At 47.7% G+C, this 21,310-nt stretch overlaps 1 protein-coding gene across 5 annotated transcripts in view; it reads left to right on the forward strand.

Moving 5' to 3' along the window:
• LOC138468321 (exportin-5-like) overlaps nucleotides 1-21,310 on the forward strand; it is a 2,334,215-nt gene that overhangs the window by 240,206 nt on the left and 2,072,699 nt on the right. For all 5 annotated transcript variants that reach the window (XM_069608827.1, XM_069608826.1, XM_069608825.1 and 2 more), the window contains exon 8: nucleotides 11,056-11,123. In XM_069608827.1, the coding sequence (XP_069464928.1) occupies nucleotides 11,056-11,123 (68 nt within the window). The remainder of the gene's footprint in view (nucleotides 1-11,055; nucleotides 11,124-21,310) is intronic.

Here is a 21,310-nt window from a genome sequence, read left to right on the forward strand (position 1 = left end):
ACGACAAACTCGTACGAATCGATCGTTCAAGAGGAAAATGTATCCTTCAATTATTCAACTGTTTCAAGTGACGAATCATGGTCATCACCAAAAAAGCAACAGACTGCAAAAAATGACGATAAGCAGAGCTCTAGCCAATATTCCCCTATTATGAAACCTAACTTCAAGAATCCGTTAAGTAGAAAGTATGCTTGTAGAGTGGCACTGTATCAATTGTTGCCAACTTCAGATGAACCGGTGATACTCAATAGATCTAACACTCTGCGACTGATGAAAGCAATTCCACAACTTGGAGTTATAGAAACGGATGACATCGAAGTAATCAATTTCCCGAACAAGAATCATATGGAGGAAGCCCACATCGACTTCTATTTAGAGGAAACCATGCACTCTGCGTCTTATGCAAATCATCAACTCAGGAAACTTGGCTTCAAAGCGGAAGAAATATATGTTACCAGATCGATGGCCAAAACAAAAAAAAAATCTACGAATATTACACTGCTTGATCAAAAGATATAAAAACAACAAAAAGAATGAATTAAATCAATGTAACACCCAAAGTAACCATCTAAGTACTTCAAATCAAGTAAATGTACCTGAAAGAGTTATCAACACCAGCCAATCAAGGAAAACATACCTATAACAATCAAAGAATAATCTAATCGACACACATAAAATATCCCTAATGTCGTGGAATACAAGGGGATACAAACATCTCCTGGAAAATCGCTCTCAAATCTTAGCGAATTCAGAAATAATCTGCTTACAAGAGACATGGCTAACCGATGAGGTCCTTTGCGAGGGGTATATAACCTGGTTGAACCCTGCAATACTGGCAGAGCGGCATCAGGAATGCTTATTCTAATGAAAATCAATGCGACGTGGTCCGTAACTGCAAGAATGAACATCAATTCCTGGTTTCAAAATATTACCATTAGTATGCCAGTGTACAATCCAGAACACAATGATAATCAAACGACAGAATTGAAAATAGAAGTATCTCAATCCTCAACATCTATTGGAATCCAATGGCAATCGATGACGACAAATTAATCGATTTAATCGATGGCATCCCTTAGACCCTCCCGAAACCCCTCATCTGCAGAGCCTCCGTCCTAAGTCTCCATGTAGGGAACCACGGTCGTGGGGGCTGGTGTCTCTAGTCTACAACCAAGGGCGAGTGGTCCGACAGCACTCGGGCCTTGTATTCCGCTCCTTCTGTCTCTCACTATATCGGCTGTTACAAACACGTAGTCTAACCTTGTGTACAAATCATGTGGCACTGAGTAGTGTGAGTACGGTCTATCCGTGGGATGTAGCCTTCTCCACGCATCCTCTAGGCCTAGGTCTTTCAGTAAGGTACTCAGCGCTTTAGCCGCCGGTGCCGTTTTTCCTGCCCTGTCCTTGGACCTGTCCATTCTGGGGTCTACGGTACAGTTAGCCCCCCCCACACTACTGTACCCCCTGCCAGGGGGCCAAGTTTACCGTAAAGGGTCCTAAAGTAAGCCGCTGTATCGTTATTGGGGGCATACAAATTTATGATGTGCACTTCTCTGTTTTCCAAGAGACCCGTTACCACCACCATTCTACCCTCCGGGTCCACCGTAGAATCAAGCACCCGAAACGGCACGTGGGGCGCCACCCAGGTGACAACCCCTCTGGCATACGCCGAGTACGCCTCTCCCACAACAGTGCCCTTCCATTTCCTCCCGACCACCTCCAGCCTTTCCCTAGTGAGGTGGGTCTCTTGCAGCAGGGCTATGTCTACACGCATCCTCTTTAAGGACAACATCACTTTGTTACGTTTAAGTTAGCTGTTGAGGCCCTGTACATTCCAGGTCACGATTCTGAGATTACCCGATGCCATCCGGTCGGTCTATCTCATCCCACCCCTTCCCATAATATTCCCCACGTAGGGTTGTTTCCTGGCTCTTTCCCTTCTATTCACGAACAGTGCCCCCTCCCCCTTCCCCAACCTCACACCACTGCACATAACCTTGCCCCCCCCCCCCGCCAACCCCCAACAATAGCCCAGCTCCATCCCTGGATCTCAGGCCTACCCACGTCTGTACCCGTCTCGTGACCAAGAACAAGGACCCCGCGGGGTGTCACTAATCTAACAGTGACTTAACTAAATATACTACTATCGGGTGCCGAGGTTGCTCCCCAGGAGCTCCCAGTCATCTATTTAGGAGAAGTGAATTCAACGGGACCCGCCGGCAGGTGCCGTGACTTCCTCCACACAAGCAAAATATCAAACTATATTCCAGTCCCAATGTCATAGCTATGGCCTCACGGGTGCCTCTGCCACGTGCTACTTATCTCCAGCCGCTTCTGTCCGGGCATCCGATTCCTGAGGTCGACCTTGCATATCCAACCATTCCATCGCTTCGCTCGGCGTCTCAAAGAAGAGGGATCTGTTCTTATAAAACACCTTTAACCTGGCGGGGTAAAGCAACATATAGCGGTGGCCTGCTTCTCTAAGCCTCCTCTTCACCGTTCCAAAGTTCATTCGACTCCGTTGTACGAGCAGCGTATAATCCGGATACACCGTTATATTCGCTGACCCTCTTTCTATCGTGCCTCTTTCTGGAAAAATTCGAGAATCTTCTCGCGGTCACGATAGTTGCAGATCTTCGCGATCAACGGCCGCGGGGGGGCTCCTGGGGCCAGTCTCCTGGTCGGGGCCTTGTGCGCCCTTTCGCCCGCGAACCCCTGGGTCAGCTCCCCGCCTGTAATCTCCTGCAAAAGCATGGTTTCAACGAAATCCGTGGGGTTCGATCCTTCCATTCCCTCCAGTACCCCCACTATGCGAATGTTGTTGCGCCTGGCGCTCCCCTCTGCCTGCTCTGCTCTGTCCTCCAAATTGCCCACTCCTTGCACGAGGGCATGAAGCTCCTTGGCGTGTGTATTGCACGCCTCCGTGGTCGGGGCCAACTCCTTCTCCAGTTCCCCAGTGCGCTCCGCGATCGTTCGCACATCCTGGCGCAACAGGTTCACCTCTTCTCGGACCGCTCCTATCTTAAGGTTTATGCCCTCTTGCAGCTCTTTCATGGCCAGGCCCAGCTTCGTCTCCCAGGCCACCTTCAAGTCGGCAATTGCTGCCAGCAGCTCCTGGATAGTACCCGGTGGGTCCGTCGCCGCTGCGGGGGTTTCTTTGCTCTTGCCCCCTTCCGCGCCCGAGGGCGACCTAGCGTAGGTCTCCATCGTGGGCTGTTTGATCCGGGGTCGCACCACCTTGGAGGACATCCTGCTGCGTCGGTTGGGCCCACGCGCCCAGCTGTATCCTCGAGGGGTTCGCTCGCCGGCCTCTTCACAGCGAGGTTCTGCTGGACCCGGGTTCACTCTGCTAGCCCACCACGATCCAGGGCCTCTTCAGTGTGGGCTCGCCCTTAAGTTCTTGCCTTCTGCCGGAGGCGCATGCGACCCATCTGTCTGGTTGGGCTTGCCCACGTTCCGACCAACTTCCTCAGCTCATCGGACCATTTATGGCCCTTTGTCCACAGGCGGCCATCTTGGATGCTCCCCTTCCTTTGCGCGACCGCCACCTTCTTCAGAGTCTAGTTCCGTGAATATGCAGTCTCGCTGGTGGGGAGGGCACTCACCATGTGCCCCCTACTTTCATACGTCTTTGGTTACACCGTGGGCTCGAAAGTCCGCCAAAAACCATCACTTCTTCCCAGGATCAGAATCGGATCATCGGGAGCTCCTCCAAGGAACGTCCTCTCACGTAGCCATCAAGCCACGCCCCCCCATTCTCAGTTCTTCAGTTAAATCAAAATAGCATATACCGTGAGGTGCTTGGTAAATCTATCTTTAGCAATGCTTGTTTAAACCTCTACCCCACGTTGGCATGTCACGCATATGTATTGGGGTGGGCTTTGCATTTTGGACTTTGTCATGGCTGCATTCAAACATTTTCTTATTGGGTATTGATTCTGTAATCTTTGGGATTTGTCCATATTACAAATTCCTTACCATTCAAACAATCTGTGTTCTTGTGCTTGACTCGCTGGCTTCCCTTTTCGTTTGGGAATCAAAAGTACTGCTTCAGTGAGCAGTCTGACACCAGGAGCTCCAACACGGCTACTCGGTCTCCACGACCCTCTTAAATCGCCTGCACCTTCTCTTCCTCCGGGCTAGCGTACTCCTCAGTGTTTGCAAGTCCCGATCTGGGACTGAACATCCCTTTCTGCACAGCTCCCTTCCACAGTGCGTTTTCCATCATTATGTGTCCCGCACCCTGAAGGTAAAGCAAAACGACTATCTGTAGGTGACACTTCGAGTTCCTTTTCCTTTGCACAAACCCCTTACTTCTCTTCCTTGTCTCAGTAATTGAGTGATTATGGGAGTTAGTCCATCAATGATATTGGATTCTCCACTCTCATCTCATTTCCCATCAGGTTTTCACATAAGGACGTATCAGAAAAGGGTGTTGTCCCCTGGCCCCATGGGAGGGGGGGGTTACTGTTGGGAAAGATTTCCATTCATGGGTAATTTTCTCTCCAGTTGTGAACCCTCCCCACCCCCAACTTTTTGCTTTTGTCTGACCATCCTTGCCTGACCTTTACGAGTGGAGCCCAGCCTTCTGCTGTACTGCGCAGGGCTTTTTCTCCTTTTGTTATGTGGAAACTGACATGCCCTTCAGACTGTCAGTACTGGGAGACTGTTTCCCTTAGTCTTTCACATGGTTGCCGTTTGTTGGTAACATTTTATCAGTGCACAATGTACCTTACAGTACAGTGCACTGGGATCTCTTCTTTCGTTTTTAAGGTCCTAGACAACTCAAAGGATTTTTGGTGAATGTACAAGTTTCAAGGATAGAGCTGTTGGCAGCAGTTACTTTTAACCCCTTTAACTGCCATGGATTTTGCCCCCAGTGCCAAGTCCTTTTTTGGTGATTTCGGTATGTCGCCATTCAATCACTTGTAACTTTTTTGTTACATGAGATATTTCGGCCAAATGTGGCCCCTTTTCCTCCCACATGTAGTCGTAACGCCACCAAGGAATCCTAGTTTGCTGTAGAGGGTGAGAGACCATAAACAGAAAGGGAGAAAAGTTGTTATATTTTTTTCTCCAGAAAATACCAATAAAATGATGTACAAAGAAGCCTGTGTTTTTTCCTTGTAAGAGCTAGGAACAAATGGTTTGCTGTGCGGAAATCCCCAATATCCAGGCTTTCAAGAACAGGTTGAGTGGAAACCAAAAAACATTTTGATATTACCCGCCATTTTGTGAGAGGTAGGCGAGTTTGACCTTTTTTGTCTAATAGGACATGTGTGGACGGAATGGAAGCGAAGGGTAGGAAAGCTGAATGGGAAGACAAAAAGGAATACAGTTCTGAAAAGTAGACACATATCCAAATTTAGGAAGGGGTGATTTGTGCAGTTCAGGCAACTATGTAGAGAAAAATACCATAATTTGAGGAAAAATTGGGGAAATGACTGAAAATAAAGGTGTGGTGGACATGGTTATGATATATGATATGGCATTTATAACGCGCCTATACACAAGTGTTTCAAGGCACGACATGGTTGGCCCAGTAAGGCAATGGCTTCTGTGATTTTTGAGAAAAGCAAAGCTCCGCTACATTCCCCGACTCTTCCATTTAGGAAATAACACATTTTTTGTAATGTTTCACAAAACAAGCAATACCACAAGCCAAAAATGTGAGCCATGGTACACAGGATTTTTATGCTTACAGCCTAAACAGACGTACTTAGCATGTGTAAATAAGGAAAACAAATGTGGTGAGGAAGGGCAAGCATACATTTTTCTGAAAGAGCAAAGGCAGCCCTTGCAGGTTACAAAATTGCATAGTGCCCAAAGCAGCAACTAAATGTTGGTCACATTTTGGAAATGAAAGGGTTGTGTGACAAAGTGCAGCAGCAAGCGTGTCGAAATGTTATGAAAACCAAGCAAACACAACAAATGTCCTACCTTCCCGCGTTCCCACTGGTGTCCCGACGGAAACGGTTCCTCACATGTGTGGGTGCACCTACCGGGGCGCAAAGGGAAAAGGCTAAAACACTGATAACACCAAGTCTTTCGGCAGAGCAGATTTTGCGGGATTTTGCTCATGTGGACAACCTACAGATTTGGGCCTAGGGTGTCAAAGCCATCAAGGGAAACAGAGAACCCCATGCATTTCCGAAAAGAAGACACCTGTGGGAATCCACAGAGGTCTGACTTCCGTAAATCGCCCCAGAATTTATTACCCACAATCCCTGGCAAAGTCTGAAATTTGGCGAAAAAAACACAATTTTCAGACATTTCACTCTGCCCAGCCACCAAAACCCGCCACCAACATCACATGTCCTACCTTCCCGCGTTCCCACAGGTGTCACGACGAAAACGGTACCTCACATGTGTGGGTGCACCTACCTGGGCGCAAAGGGAAAAGGCTAAACCATTGAAAGCCCCCAAAGGATTTGGGTAGACAACCTACAGATTTGGGCCTAGGGTGTCGAAGCCACCAAGGAAAACTGGGAACCCCATGCACTTCCGCAAAGAAGACAACTGTGGGCTCCCCCATTTCCACTAAACACGTCCATGGTGGTTTTGTGGCCCCACCCAAAACAAGTTATTTTGTTTTTTGTTTTGCCCCTTTCTTAGGGGCAGATGGGCACATTACTTTGCCCATCTGCCCCCAGGGTGGGCAAAACTTACTGCCCCATGCTTTTGGGGGCCACTCCGTTACCTTCTGTTTTCCTGCCGCAGTGAAATTTACTTTCACGTCAGCACGCATTACGTGTGCTGATGTGAAACTGAAGGAAATCCAGCCCCTGGACCGTGAGGAGGAACCGCCTCCTCCTCACATAGCCTGGGGGTTGGATTAAAGTTTTGTGCAATCTCTGCTTTGCTCGAACTTGCAAGCAAACTGGACTTGACTGGCTAAGTTTGGTCCAGAGTCCATCGAAGGTTGGAGTACTTGCATCACTTACCGGTGGCCTCTGGTACATCCATAGACTTTTTCGCACAAGTGTCCCCCAGGGGCCACACTCCTTTTGATAGGGTAGCCTTTCCTACCATCCTATTCCTGTTTCCTTTCGTGGAGACCCTCCTCGAATAGTGAAACTATTGTTCATCGCCTTACCTCCTTCCTGCGACACTACAACCCCCTGAAGAGACCCCTTGTGTACTTTAACGCACGATCGAGTGCTGCCACATTGAACATACTTTTGAGCACAAGGCTCCACACTTCGTAGGGACTGGACTGCCTATTAGTTAGGGTTGAGACTCTTGAAGAATTACCTATAGTATATTTGCACTGTCTGACCCTCTTCTGTTACAGGTTGTGGATCTGCGCTTGTTTAATATTCGTTTAGGCCAATAGTTATTGTATATATGGTTCCTAGTATAGTGTTGTGTTGGTTTTGTTAATATTGCTGTGGTTTCACTCTGTTTGATTTAAAAGGCCTTTAATAAAAGTATGTATTTTTGATATATACACATAACTGAGTAATTTGTGGTGTGGTTTACTGTGTGCGCTTATTGTGGACTTTCGATCACCCTCACCCCTCCTGAGAGCTAGTCTTCACCGCCTCCAATACTACCTCGATTGGTCTCGCTTGTCCAGAAGGTTACCCTGTTACAAGAAACTAGGCTGGCCTTCTGAACCTCTGCCCCCCCCCCCCCAGTTCAGAGTTCAGAAATCCATCTTCAGTTACTGCTGGTGAATTCTTGATGACTCCACTGGTGTCCTCACTGTAAGCTATCCTTATATTGCATTTAGCCTGGTTTTGGGTGTCTCTGATAATAACCCTGGGGTGCTGAGACTATAGTAGTGATAAAGGGTTTAGGACGATTTTCCCGAAAACAAATGGTTGCAATGACAATTTGTTCTAAAAATGCTACCACCAAAGGTTTGACCACCAAAAGTTTAAAACTTTGGTGGTAGCATTGTTAAAAAAAAAAACGGGGGCTGCGGAGGTGTCCTTCATCGCCCCGCTCACTACACTTCATGGTATTGTGAGCGTGGGTTGCAGGGTACACCCCCGCAGCCTTCCGTTTAAAAAAAAAATAAATAACATTTAAAAAAACAGGGGCTGCGGGGGTGTCCCCTGCATCTCGCCCCGCTCACTATACTTTATGGTATAGTGAGCGGAGGTGGGCTGCGGGGGACCACCCCTGCAACCTTCTGTTTAAAAAAAAAATATATATATATAAAGAAAAGGACTCTGCAGCGCCGATCACGGAAGTGAAGGGGAACTGGTGCTGCAGGGAACAGCGTGAAGATGAAGGTAAGTGGGGTTTGTTTATGTTGGGGGTGTGGGTGGAGGGTGTGTTATGGGTGTGTTGTTGTGTGGGTGTGAGAATGTATGTGTGTTCGCATGAGAAAGGTGCAAACCTTTGGTAGTTCGCACCTTTTTCAGGCGAACAATTTGCCTGCTGTACTTTCAGCCGTGGACAAATCACTTGGATTTGTGATAAAGGCGTCCTACAATTGGCAACATACACACATAAATACTTAATCTTGTTATATGCTACAGATGACCAGTGTGCTGAATATACTCCCTAGTTAGCTATTGCGTTAAACATTGCCCTGCTTCATAGCCGGTAAGGCCCCACCACTCTTATTAACTACCATCATATAGTTACATTTAGCCTAATTATATAAACGGGCTGTTTTCTGCATCTGACAGATCTGCATGGTTGGCCTCTTACTGGCACTTCACCTGTTGTGTAGATCAAGCCATGTTTTTGCATTTGGGCCAACCATACAGGTTACCCATATGCCCCTGTTGCGCCCTGCGATGCTCATTGTGTAACCTCTGTATTGTGTTGGGCTTTGCTCCCTCAGATGGTTTGTTGGGGATAGGAAATGTATCGCACTTAATTTGTTGGGAGAAGGAAATGTGCTAGCCTTAACTGGCTGTTGGGGGTGGAGATTGTCACACTTGGATGGACTGTTGAGGGTATGCATTGTGTTGCTCCTAACTAACCGTACCAAAATCTCACCATTCTGCATAATCGGCCTCAAGCTCTGAACTAAATGCAGCCATACCTCTACTGCAGCGCACACACATCACAGCGCCCAACATGAAACCAAACCATGCACCATTATACCTCAACACCACTTAACGGCCACCAACCGAAAACACACCTACGTTCAATCCCAATAACAAATCCCCACCAATTCCCCTTCCATTGCAGATCTGCCAGAGCGCCAAGAGACCGCGCAAGTTTCAACAGTGCATGGTACAAGACCCATTAACATTAATCTTGGCAACAAAGCTTCTAAAGCACCTATAGTCAGATGGATTGTGTCTTGTATTGCTCAGTCCTCTGAACTTTGGGGTCTTCTTTTACTCAGACTGCATGCTAATTTTAGCTGATCAAAGGCTGCTTCATTGGCTTTCCAAGGATATGTTGATTTCGATGCTCTGAAGGCTAGCCCCATGGGGCAACTCTGCATGATTGTTTCAAGCATCAATCTCTGGATGCTCCTTCTAGAAAGGATAGGCCTTTTGGTGATGAGGTTCTCTGCAGCCTCTAAACTTGAAACAGGTTCAAATCTGTTACCCCCTGCCAGGGATTTTAAGCTGTACACTCTGATTCCCAACTTGTTGGGAAGGAGTGTGAGCTGAACGCCAGAGTCCTTCATGGTTATTCTGGTTCTTAGTTGCTCTCTCTTCTGCCATTGTTCTATCTGGCTCACGGGAGAAGGGGTGGGATTTCAGGGTAGGGGAAGACCTTTTGAATAAGGTGTGGTGTTCGTATAAGGGGAGGAGCCAGCGCACCATGTGACACTTTGCGTCAAGTCACATTCCTAAAGCTTTTGATACAGCACCAGTTTTTCTGTATGCTTTTCTGAGCAAGCCTGTTGCACCATTTAATGAAGTGGAAGAAAACATATTCCACTGTTGGAAAACAAACTGTGAATGAGTTCTGGAGCAACTAAACACAAAGAGACCCTGATAAACCCGAATCTAGTGAAAAGAAAAGTTGCTAGAACAAGACTGGTGTGAAACGACGGAGCAGAGCGCGTCACTCGGCTGTGGAACCTCGTGCAAGGAATACACTGCCTAGATACCTAGAACAATTTCCGTGTAACCAAATGAGGAAGACCTTCATGAAGCTAAGGCTGAATTTATTTCAAACAAAAGAGCGATCACTGAAAATAAAGATCTGAGGAAGTAGATCTTCTATGTAGATTCTGCAGAGGAAAGGAAGAAACCCTGAAGCATCTTGTACTATATTGTAGTGAGCGAATCTCAAACCAAATATTTGGATGGGGAAATCGAAGAACCACCACACATGAATGGAGAAGAGTGGTGGAGTGTGATGTCGGAGGGAAGTGAAAAAAAGCTAACATTCGCTCTGATTTTTCTATCTGGAATATCTGAATAATAGGTTAAGAGGAAATAACAGGAACTATTTGACTCATGAACAAATTGATGCACAAAAATTCTAAGTAATTTGAACATAATAGGGGTGGACAGTGCTCATTGATCCGAGATGTCTCCTTCCTTGTTTACATCTCCTTTTTTTTTTTCTTCTTTTACCTCCCTGTTGTTTTAGTTTTCTGTTCTTCTATCCCTTTTGAAATGATTGACAGGATTTTAACTTGAAGGAATGATTATAAGATTTTAAAAGTTTGTAATGAACTATATAAAAGAAAATTTAAAAAATACCCAACCAACTACGAAGGATGGGGAGAGCGAGAGCCAAGATTACTACAGTCATCATGCAGATCATATTTCCTGTTTTCTTTAATGTGTGGCTGGTTTTCTTTTGTATAGTCACTGTTACTTCTGTGTTAAATGACCTTGTGGTTCTCTCGCTGTGCAGATTGGTAATGGAGTAAATACATTTTTAGTACGTACCTGTGGGAATTTTCCATTACTTGGTACTGTCTGAGTGTGTGGGATCGGCCTTTACATCGGTTTCCAATTTCTCTACGAAGAGTAAATCCATGCTGTTCATTCGCGTTAAATGTTGAGTTTTGCCTAGCTTGGAGGGATAGCCCTGATCTTTATATGCTTCAGACGTTCCTATCACGTGTGTCCAATCATAAACCTGCTGAAGTCCTAACATGGTTTTTATTTTCAGGTTACTTCTGATCCTCCACCTATCAGCACTCCTCTGCTGCAATTATTTGAAGATTTTTCGATACCAAAGTGAGTATCATGTATGTCTTTTGTTTTAATCTTATGCAACACTTCCTTCATATACGGTTTGTTAACATAGGAATAATGCTTGGATTCAGCCATCACCTTATGGTTCTTAGGGCTGTCTTCGGAACCCTTTCTCAACACTTGCATGATCCTTTTGACTTGATTAAACCGTATGCGCCTCTTCAGTTTATACCAAAGCATTCAACCTATAAATGCTACAAATGAAAGAAAATGAAGGACATTAAATGGACTTTGTGGCACAATGAACAGGTTTGAGGGGTCCATACACAGTGTGGATGGTTAACTTGCATGAAGTTCCTTTAACACTCTGTCTTTTCAATTCTAAACTCTGATCCCTTTGAGGGTGCGGCCAGTTCTTCTGGCTCCTAGCCATGTCTGTTATGTTTATAGCGCTACATGTCCTAAAAGGGGCATCAGAGCACTGGAGACAACTCTGAACAGTCTGTTGCATGAAGGGCTCTGCCTAGTACATACCACTTTGCTAGGTTCTAGAAATGGAGGGGTGCATAATTATGAGGCTTATGGGACAGGGGCAAGGCTGTACCCAGGCCACAATCGCAAGCACATGCGATTTCCTCAGCACCTGAGATCTGGGCCAGTCCAGAAGTAAAGTTAACAATCTGTCTGGCTGTTTTGCAGGACCGGTAGCGGACACAATGCATCCTGGTTAGCCCTCTCAAAAAGTATATTACAATATTCCAACTTGCCTTCATTTATGGTGCGAGCAATTGTCACAAAGACACTTTTAAGAAAGGACTAATTTGACAGAAGTATGAGGCACTGTGACGAGGAGCGAATTATGGCACTGGCCATAGCAGCAGAGACAAGGTTTCATCGAAAACACCACTTCCATAATGTATTTGTCCAACTGTCAATCTTGGAATGAGACAAATGCCTAGATGAATAAGTAGAGGAGGCTTATGCCTCCACAAAGTCTGAGGCCAGTGAAGGAAGCTCAATTTTAGTTTGCTTTGGAGAGACAGTTCTTTCTCATCCAAACCTCCAGCTCACAGCTATATTGGATGTGCATGATATCAGCAGGGGTCCCACTGTGGCGGAACAGGATCTTTGTGTCATCCGCATAATTGTTGAATGACATATTTTCCAGGAGCAGTAAACAAGGAGATGTTCCATACGGATGTCACACATGGCAATTCATATCCTTGGAGTAGGAGTCGCACACATCAAGCCTAACAATAGAGAACCAACCAGATTGGCAGGATGGAAACCAGTTTTGGCTGAGAATCCCGGCCTAATCTCACCAAGTTCGAGTAGGATGTCATGACCAATAGTTTCAAAAATAGCTGACGGGTCAAGCAGCCTCAAGATTGGCTTCCACAATATTGTAGGAGGTCCTTGTGCATGCCCAGGAGAGCAGTCGCAGTACCTCATTACAGTCCAACCCAGATTGCTGATCACGAAAGAGATTAGATTTTTCATTGAACTCTTCTTGCAGTTGTAAGGTGACCGCCTTATCCAAGATTCTAATACCAACGGTAGTGTTAGACTGGATCTTTACACTCTGGCCTGTTGGACAGATGTGTACGAGGCCAACCTAGCTAGTGAACAGGGTCAACTCTGGGTAGCTTTGAGAGTGGTCAAGGCCATGTCTCAGGAAGGGGTGAGCCTGGTAAAGGGGCCACAATAAGTCCACAAGGTAAGTAATCAAATATTACACTTCGACAAGTAGTTATAAAAATACTATATTTATGGCCAATGTAAGGGTGTCGAAAAAAGGAAGCTGAAACAAAGGTGGCATGGTGTTGGTTATAAACCTTTATTATGGAAAAAAGACCCTCACTATCCCCATCTTCTAAGGGGATTCCCTGCCTCAAACTAATGGTAAAGAAACCATCAAACTCTGTCCTGTGTCACAACCAACTTCTATCCCTGTTAGGGAGAATTCTCTTAAGGCTAATTTCCCAAACCTAGTGAGTCCCCCAGCAGCTTTGCTGGATTTTCTTTTTTCTCCTGCTAAGAGTGAGACTCTTTTTACTCCCACTCTTAGGCATGATTTGAGGTTTGTCTGACTATTTGTGTGATTTTGGGCTATGGGGTCTTTTACTCCATAGGGTATTGTCTGTTTTTTGTGTAGGTGTTACACAGCACCCTCAATGCAGTAACACAGGGGTGTCCTAGTGACTCCCAAACATAGACTCCATACCCTGGGACTTACTACATTGACTTTACTAGTCTTAAATTGTGAACAGAACCAGTACAAACCATCATATTGTGGAAGTACTGGAAGGGGTTAATTATATTGCCCCTTGGTCTGTTTTCAAGGGGGCACTTTCCAGTTCCCCCTTGTCGAGTTTCTGGCTGGTGGCAGTGGTTACCACGCAAAATATTCCACCAGAATATTCTCTATGGGATTTTCCCATTGATTTTAAACGCACCACTTTTTGGTGCAATGTTAAAGATGCCGCTGGTTTATTTATTTAATATTAAATTCACGGTTGGGTCTTTTTGCCAGAACGCTTTTCTAAAATGGCGTTCGTGTCTCCACAGAAGCCCTCCAAATTGTGCCACTCTGTCTGGGTTCCACAGGATGGGTGGGGAGGGGAAATGGCACCCTGGACTGCGTTGCCTTAGCAACTCAAGTCACACTCTGTTCTGATTGGCCCAGTGGTGAGCCACCCAGCTCACCACTTAGCATGTTTGAGTGACTGCTAGGCTGTTGAATGGGGGTTTTCATGCATAAAAGCAGGGCCGTTGGGACTGCAACTTCAGAAGTCTCCACAGGACCTAAGAATCCGAAGAGGGAAGAAGCTGAGCCATCTGCAACGACAACACCACCGATGAAGCCCTGCTGCAACTACCTCACCACTTTCCCAACGACAAGAGAAGATCCTCTGCTGGAGGAATCTTCTTCCTCTGAGCTGGTGGGACCAACCAGTTTGCCCTTTTCGCCTTCCAAAGACGTCTCTTGGTCGAATCGCCCGTGCCAAGCACCCCGGCGGCCGGATAGCCAAGCTTCACCACTTTGACCACGAGTAAAAGGAATGCACCTTTTAATGGACTAACTCTGCGGCTGGTTTCATCCCTGTGCAGTGCAACGACTCCACGTTTCCTCCTCGGAAAAATCCTCTTCCCCTGGTCGAAACAACAAACTGCAACCACTGCCAGGAACAACTACCACCGCTGGAGCTTCCTCTCTGTTTAGGGTCCTGTCCTGCCTGGCCTCCCTTGCTTTGACCAAGGTGTGACCCTTAAATCCTTGGCCTGCAACTGGGTTGGCCCCAGACCTTCTAACTTTACCTTCTTGAATCACCCCAACCTCTTTTGAACATTCTGCAAAGACTTTTAGTGCATTTTAAACCGTGTCATCGTGGGCACATTTCGCTTTGCTCCCTTTAAAGTGGGCCTGGCCTATGAACTTTGGCTCTACAATCTATGCTGCCTTTATTCCCTTGCTCAGAACTCCTAAAAGTGTTGGGACCTGTTTTATTTCTATGCTCTGCCTTTTTCTCTCCCTTTAACTGAACTATGGGAGTGCCATCAGGTTATGCGCTCACATCTGTTTAACAAATCGTGGTGTTTTAAATCTGACTTGTCTAATAGTTATTAAGGGAGGTGTGTATACTTTAACTGACTGTGTTTTAACTTGCTTTTGATTTAGAGTGCTAGTATATTGCTTAAAGTGTGTTTTAAATAAATAATTATATACTTTTTATACAAAGCTCTCGTTAGTGTTTGTTTGCTCTGTGTTTTTAGCCCTATTGTGTATACTCTATATACTGCCCTACTCTTCTTGAGAGAAGTCTTACTGCTCAGCCACAGCTACCAGGTAAATCTGGGTGGTGCAGACTGCTACCAATTGGGTTTACTGCTTACTCCTGTAGGCTTAATCTTTTTGCAGTGTTCCCCAAGGGAACTGTACAGGATTCTACCTAACAATCCCGTACACTAAAACTAAACAATACTGCAACAGAAAGTTCCTTCTGCAGGAGGATGACTCTTCCTAGTCGTGTAGTGTTCAAAGAAATGTTCTCTTACAGACAGGGTGCCAGAGGGAAAGATTCCTGTGGCTTCCACACAATCTTCGCACAACTTGACGACGTGAACCAGGGGAATGACTCCCTTCCCCTGGTGTTTGAAATTGCATTTTTTGTCTTTCCACTTGATGTATATTTTGCCACTTTCTCTCAGTATTAGCAAAGTCCCAAACCCTCTCTGGTGATCAAGGTACTTAACTTTGCTACTCCGCAGAAGTCCTCCACGGATGCTCAGTTCACTGGTGTTGGGTTCCCAGACTCTTCTTTAGTGGTCAGTGGGCTTATTACTGCCACTGCAACAAGGAAGGTCTCCTCGGATGCCTGGTTCGCAATTGTTAGGGTCCCCATCCCATCTCTGGTGGTCAGTGGTCTTATGCAGTCCATTAGTTATTTCGGTACTACTTGGACGAGGGAGATCCTTCCTCATTACACTCTATGCAGTTCTGTTCCCCAATAGGGGTGAGGAACATTATGCTGTGTCCTCCTCTCTGCTGCCTGCATTTCTCTTCTGGGTCTCCTGTGCCTCCATTTACCTTCTCGTGGGATGTGGCACGTCACTGGTCCTTCCTCGGATTGGGTTTCTTGTTGGCGGCTTCCTCTGCTCCTCTCGTCCGCGTCGACTGTCCGTTGCACTTCTGTGGTTCTCCGATAGTCACGGTCTTGGCTTGGTTCATGGACCCGACGGTACACTTTGTTGCGATCATGCCCTTGCTTCTTCTGTTTGGCCTCACCGTTGGGTCTGCAGCCGTCAGACCCCGATGGACTCTCGCAGCCTGCCACCGCCAGTGTCCTCTTCACAGCATTTTTTTCCCGACCTCCAAGGGCTTCTGGCTTCCGACACAATTTAGTCCATCTTCTCCTTCCTTTTTATGCCCGTACTCCACCCCGGAGCAGCGTCCACACCTGTAGTCAATGGGCCTCATTACAAGTGTGTTGGTCTGGAAACAACGTGCCAATTATTCAGATAACCGGCACTCTTTCCAGACAGCGGCACTACCAGCGGGAATGTCGGTCACAATAGTGCCGGTAACCCGGCACAATGTTGCCATAGCACAGTGATCCGAAATTGCAGGAACCTCCAGAAGCATTGCCAGAAACACTGGCACCCTGGAAATGAGGTGGAATTACAACAGCAGTTTTCCCAGAAACATTGGCACGAAAATGCAGGTGCCACTGAGGAGCAGGCGACAACCAGGTCCAGGTGTGGAGGAACAGGCCACAGGTGCACTCAGCAGCACTCAATTAGCACAGCGACTGCTGAAAAGGACCACACCCACTCGCCAACACAACCCTGCTGTGTCTCGTAGCAGTAGTCATGGACCTGGAGGTGCTGCATGCAGGAGTGCAGCTTTATGAGCAGGATCTGCGCCAGTGGCAACAAGCTGACGGCAGTGGAGTAAAGAGGTGCATGAGAAAGAGAATGCAGATTAACAAAGGCATGCATGTCGCACCCCAGACCCATACCCCGCACAAGGGCCACACCCTCCCTAGGCCCCGACTGACTGGCAGATCCACACACTGTAACGCATGAACAGGGAGACCATCCTGGAAATTTTTGAGCTAATTTAGGACGACATACAGAGCATTATCAGCATCCGGATGCCTTTTTGCGCCATGTTTCCCAGCACATTGCCCTACCAACCACACAGGCACAGATCACCGCCACCACGGTCCGCTTCCATGCACATGCAGGCATGCCTAATGTATTGGGATCACTGGACTGCACACATATAGAGCTTGTGACTGCCCATGCCACAGAGGTGGTGTATAGGAACAAAAAGCTGTATCACTCATTGAATGTGCAGGCCATCTTTCGCACTCTGAAACACTTGTGTTTGAGCGCGATATAAATAAAATATATCATATCTGTGATTCAGATCGGACTATCACGTACTGCTGCGCCCGCTTCCCGGGATCAACCCACGACTCCATGATCCTCTGCTAATACCACAGTTGCTGAATCGGTGTCCTTGGCTCTGCTAATACCACAGTTGCTGAATCGGTGTCCTTGGCCCTTATGGATAGTCGGGGCCTTCACCTCCCACACCAATTCTTCCCAGCTCCTGTCTATCCACAGCACTTTGCATCTGCACACCCTCTGCTCTGGAGACTCGCACTTACACCTCCTGCAGCCCACGCCGTGTAGCACGCAACATTCCTAGCACTTCATCCATGGCTGTAACGCTCACCTGATTCCCGCAGAGGCGCCGGTCTTGACTGGGTGAATGCCGTATCTTCAAAGGTGATGTGTAACACACGGTTGGCTCTTTGGGCTAGACCTCTGTGCACTGTATGTCTGACTCGAAGAGTAAGATGTCTGCAGATAGAAAATATGGGATTAATGAACTGGGGTTATTGGGTGCCTCTCTCCTCTTCCCTTTCTCTTCTCCTGTAGAACCCCAAAGGTTAACGCCCTCACCTTAGGTAAGTGAACGCCGAGCTCTCCATCTGCCTCGGGGCAGGGTGCCGTAACCAGTTTCTTCACTGGATAAGGGTGCAGGCCTCTTGACCTCAGAGGACTGCTGTCCGTCGTTAACTGCACGAACGGTAAGTTCTGGGCACTTCAAATGTCTTAAGTCTTTTGTAATGATATCTCTTGTTTTGCAGGGTTCCGGCGATGGCGGATGGCGGGCTGATGAGAGTTGAGGATCGAACCCGCGTGAGGAATAGAAGCGCCTGGAAGCACGTAAGTAAGCGCTTGTAGCCTGCTTCACGATGCGCACTAACTGTCCCTTTTATCTTGCAGGTACAAGTTCGGAGCTTTAGAGAAGCTGAAGGGTGCTGGAATACCCACTGGATTCGGCGTGGGAAGGAGTAATGGCACGTGAGTAATAAAGTTGCCCAATGTCTTTAAACGCACCTTCTTTTGTCTTTCAGATGCGGGATGCAGCGCTGAAGGCCTCCGGAGCGTGCGAAGAGCTGGTAAGCCTTTGTCTTTCAGATGCCGGAATGCAGCACGAGGCGTTGGTGACAGCCGATGGACCAGGTAAGAGATGCGCTGCCACTGAAGACCGTAGTGCTAACCTGTTCTTTCTTTGTCTTTACAGGTGCTGCTGAAGACTGGATTCCAGGATGGTAAGCCTTTGTTCCCTTAGGCCCAGGATCAGAAGCAGAAGACACGATGAGCGTTCTGCTGCAGAGAATGCAGAATAACACAAAGCAAGATTCATCCATCGGGTGTGGTTTAAATAGCCTCCCGTAGTGCTTGGGTGTCTCCTTCCACAGCCACGCCTAGGTAAGAAAAGAGTTCCTGCTTTCCAGAAGAGTTCCAGTATTCTGAACCTAGGGAGTGGCTCCTGCCCCACCCAACAGGAAAAGTAGTCCCAAACAGAAGAGGATCAGGGGTTCAACTGGCAGGTAAGTAAGCAGCATGGTCTGCTGCAGGTAAGTCCACCCAAGCATTATGAGCCCGGCGCTTCCAGCGCTGGGACTGGGCATCTTTATGAGCCTGGTGCCACTGGCGCCAGGACAGGGTCCAAAAGGTCCCAATTGGGACTGGCTGGCACTCGGAACCGGGGTTATGGGTCTGCTTCCAAGGGAGTCGGGCAAGTCCTGATCTTTTGGAAGCAGAGATCATGACAGCGGCTCGCCCCAAGCTTGTACTCCTCAGCACTTACACCCTCTTCCCTTTTGCACTTGCACCTTCTCAATACTCGCAAGGCATAATAGGTTCATCCCTCTCCCTCCTCTGCTCTTAAATATTGTGTTGCATTTCCCACCCTCCTTGCCTGCCCTGTGGGCATTTTGAAACCTTATTGTATAAGCACTTAACAAGCAAACAATAAATAACACGCTGCCTGCTTACATGGCACATTATGGGGGCCAGCGGTCCTGGCTATTGGCTGAGTGGAAGCATCAAAACCTACACCTCCATACATGTGCACCAGGGCGGGGATGGGGGCGGACGTTCCCTGACACCAGTGCATGGCTCACAGGCACCATGGCAATACACGGACACAATTGACACGCAAGAGTGGGTGGCCACGACTGGCACCTACCGCATTTGTCAATGGATGGGCACACATCACAATGGAGCATGGACGGACAGGTACATGCAATGCACTACAGGTACCAGAATGCATCATTGCCATGTCACAATAACCAGCACGTCCCGACTCGGCACCACCGCCACCCCATCCTCGGTAGTCAGACCCTACACAAGCCTGACCAGCACTGCCTGCCACAGGATGCACCAAGGTGAATGAGGACTGCAAGTGCACAGACCCAGATGCAAGTGTCACTCACATCCCCTATTGTATACATTGCCCAGTTACTTGGTTATAAGGGCCCTCCCTTTATCCCATTCCAAGTAGGTGATTCTGGTTATCCCTTACTACCATGGCTGATGATCCTGAGGAAATAGCATACAATCGGGCTCCCATACGAACACTGATGACAGTTGAACAGACCTTTGGACTATTGAAGGCACGTTTTTGATGCCTTCACTGCTCTGGTGGGAGGCACTAATGTACAGGCCAGCGAAGGCGGGGGCTGATAGTTCTTGCCTGTGCTATATTGCACAGTATGTGCATCAGGCAGAACATACCTCTACCCCCGGACTGGACATACTTTAAGCGGACGATGATGACGGTGACTGGGATGCAGCCATAGATGTGCAACAACAAACACAGGGATGGGTGTGCAGCCTGCTAGGAACTAATTGAGAACTACTTTGAGCACCCATTAACTGTACACAACCCATGGCACACACTGCATGGGATTCGGTGCAATAATGAAGCCGACCACTTCACAAATTGAATGACAAGCTGTAACTTGCTTTGCACAACCATTGTATTTTAGTAACAAACCTTGCCAAACGTGTGTCCCACTATGCCCTCCCCAACTAACACTCCCTGCAACACCCTCCCGAGCATGCACTCCCCAAAACGCCCCCAGATCACAGATTCACTAGGTCTAGTACTGGGCCACTTCCATGTCTTTGCGCTCTAGGGCTGCCTGCAGGGAAAGGGTGAGGGACTCGGCCAGCATTGATCGCCTCATTCACCTCCTGTCACGCCCCTACGTTCCATGAACACATCTCACAAAACACACTCTCCCCTGCAGGCTTGCCGGCAAGGAATGGGACAAGGTCAACAACGCCGGTTTTTGCCATCTCAGCGTTGGTTTCCATTCCGGCGGTGGCAGTTGCCATGGAGACGCGCCACGGGCATTCTACAACGTCTCCGTTGCCGGCACCTGAGAGCTCCTCCTTCAGCACGCTCGATCACGTGATGGTTGATGGAAGTCATGTGACCACCAGTCGGCGTTCAAAAGGGACGCGCCGACTGCACTTCAACGCTTCACAGCTGATCCTGTTGGGCGCGTTACGGACTAAGTTTACTACCACTGACCTCGGATTGATTTTTGGACTCTGATTTTGGCTTCTTCCTTCACGGTACCGTTGTTTGGAACTATCCTTCTACTGGATTCGACCACATTTCCGTCCCTGGATTGCTAATTGGATTGCCCTCTGTTATGAACTCTGTTCTTGGATTACGCACTTTTTCCCTGATTGATCTACGCTTTCTGGCTTCTACGTAAGGTGGTGTTTTCATCAAATCTCTTCACCCTGGCCGGCTGCCTCTGACAAACTTCTTTACACCATTATTAAGTCCCGACCAACTCTTAAGGGTAAGCCTTATTCTAGACTTAGTACACAGTCATATATGCAAGTCTGGGGTTCCGTGTTTTTGACCTAACCTCATGTTTTCCTTACAGCGGTCATAGGGGGCACCTTCCGGCATCTACAGGCACTCCTTGTTGCGGCTGACGAAGATCACCACCTGTGGCCTCAAGGACCGCTCGGGCAGTAATTTCTTGTTTGCTCGAGTGGTACTTGGGGACAGAGGTTTCATCGGCTACACGACCATCAAGTCTTGACAGACTGTGAAGCCAATTTTTTGGTCGTCCAGACGATGGAACCTGCTGCCGGGGACCCTGTGGCTGTGGCTGCTCTAATGCATGCATGCAGTTGCATCCCTTAGAACCGAAGTAGCGGCTGCCACAACCGCGATACACCATCGTTTAGATAATATCCAAAGTACCCGCAACCCTCTACCGGCAGATTCTGAGTTTGGCGATCAGGCAACACCACCACCGGTTCCCTCTGTACCTCCTGCACCACCTACTCCTGTGGTGTTACCTACTCCGTTTCCATTGGCACCTCCTGAGAAA

This window comes from Ambystoma mexicanum, chromosome 4q (assembly GCF_040938575.1).
Source record: "Ambystoma mexicanum isolate Mex_15411 chromosome 4q, UKY_AmexF1_1, whole genome shotgun sequence".
Taxonomy (NCBI): domain Eukaryota; kingdom Metazoa; phylum Chordata; class Amphibia; order Caudata; family Ambystomatidae; genus Ambystoma; species Ambystoma mexicanum.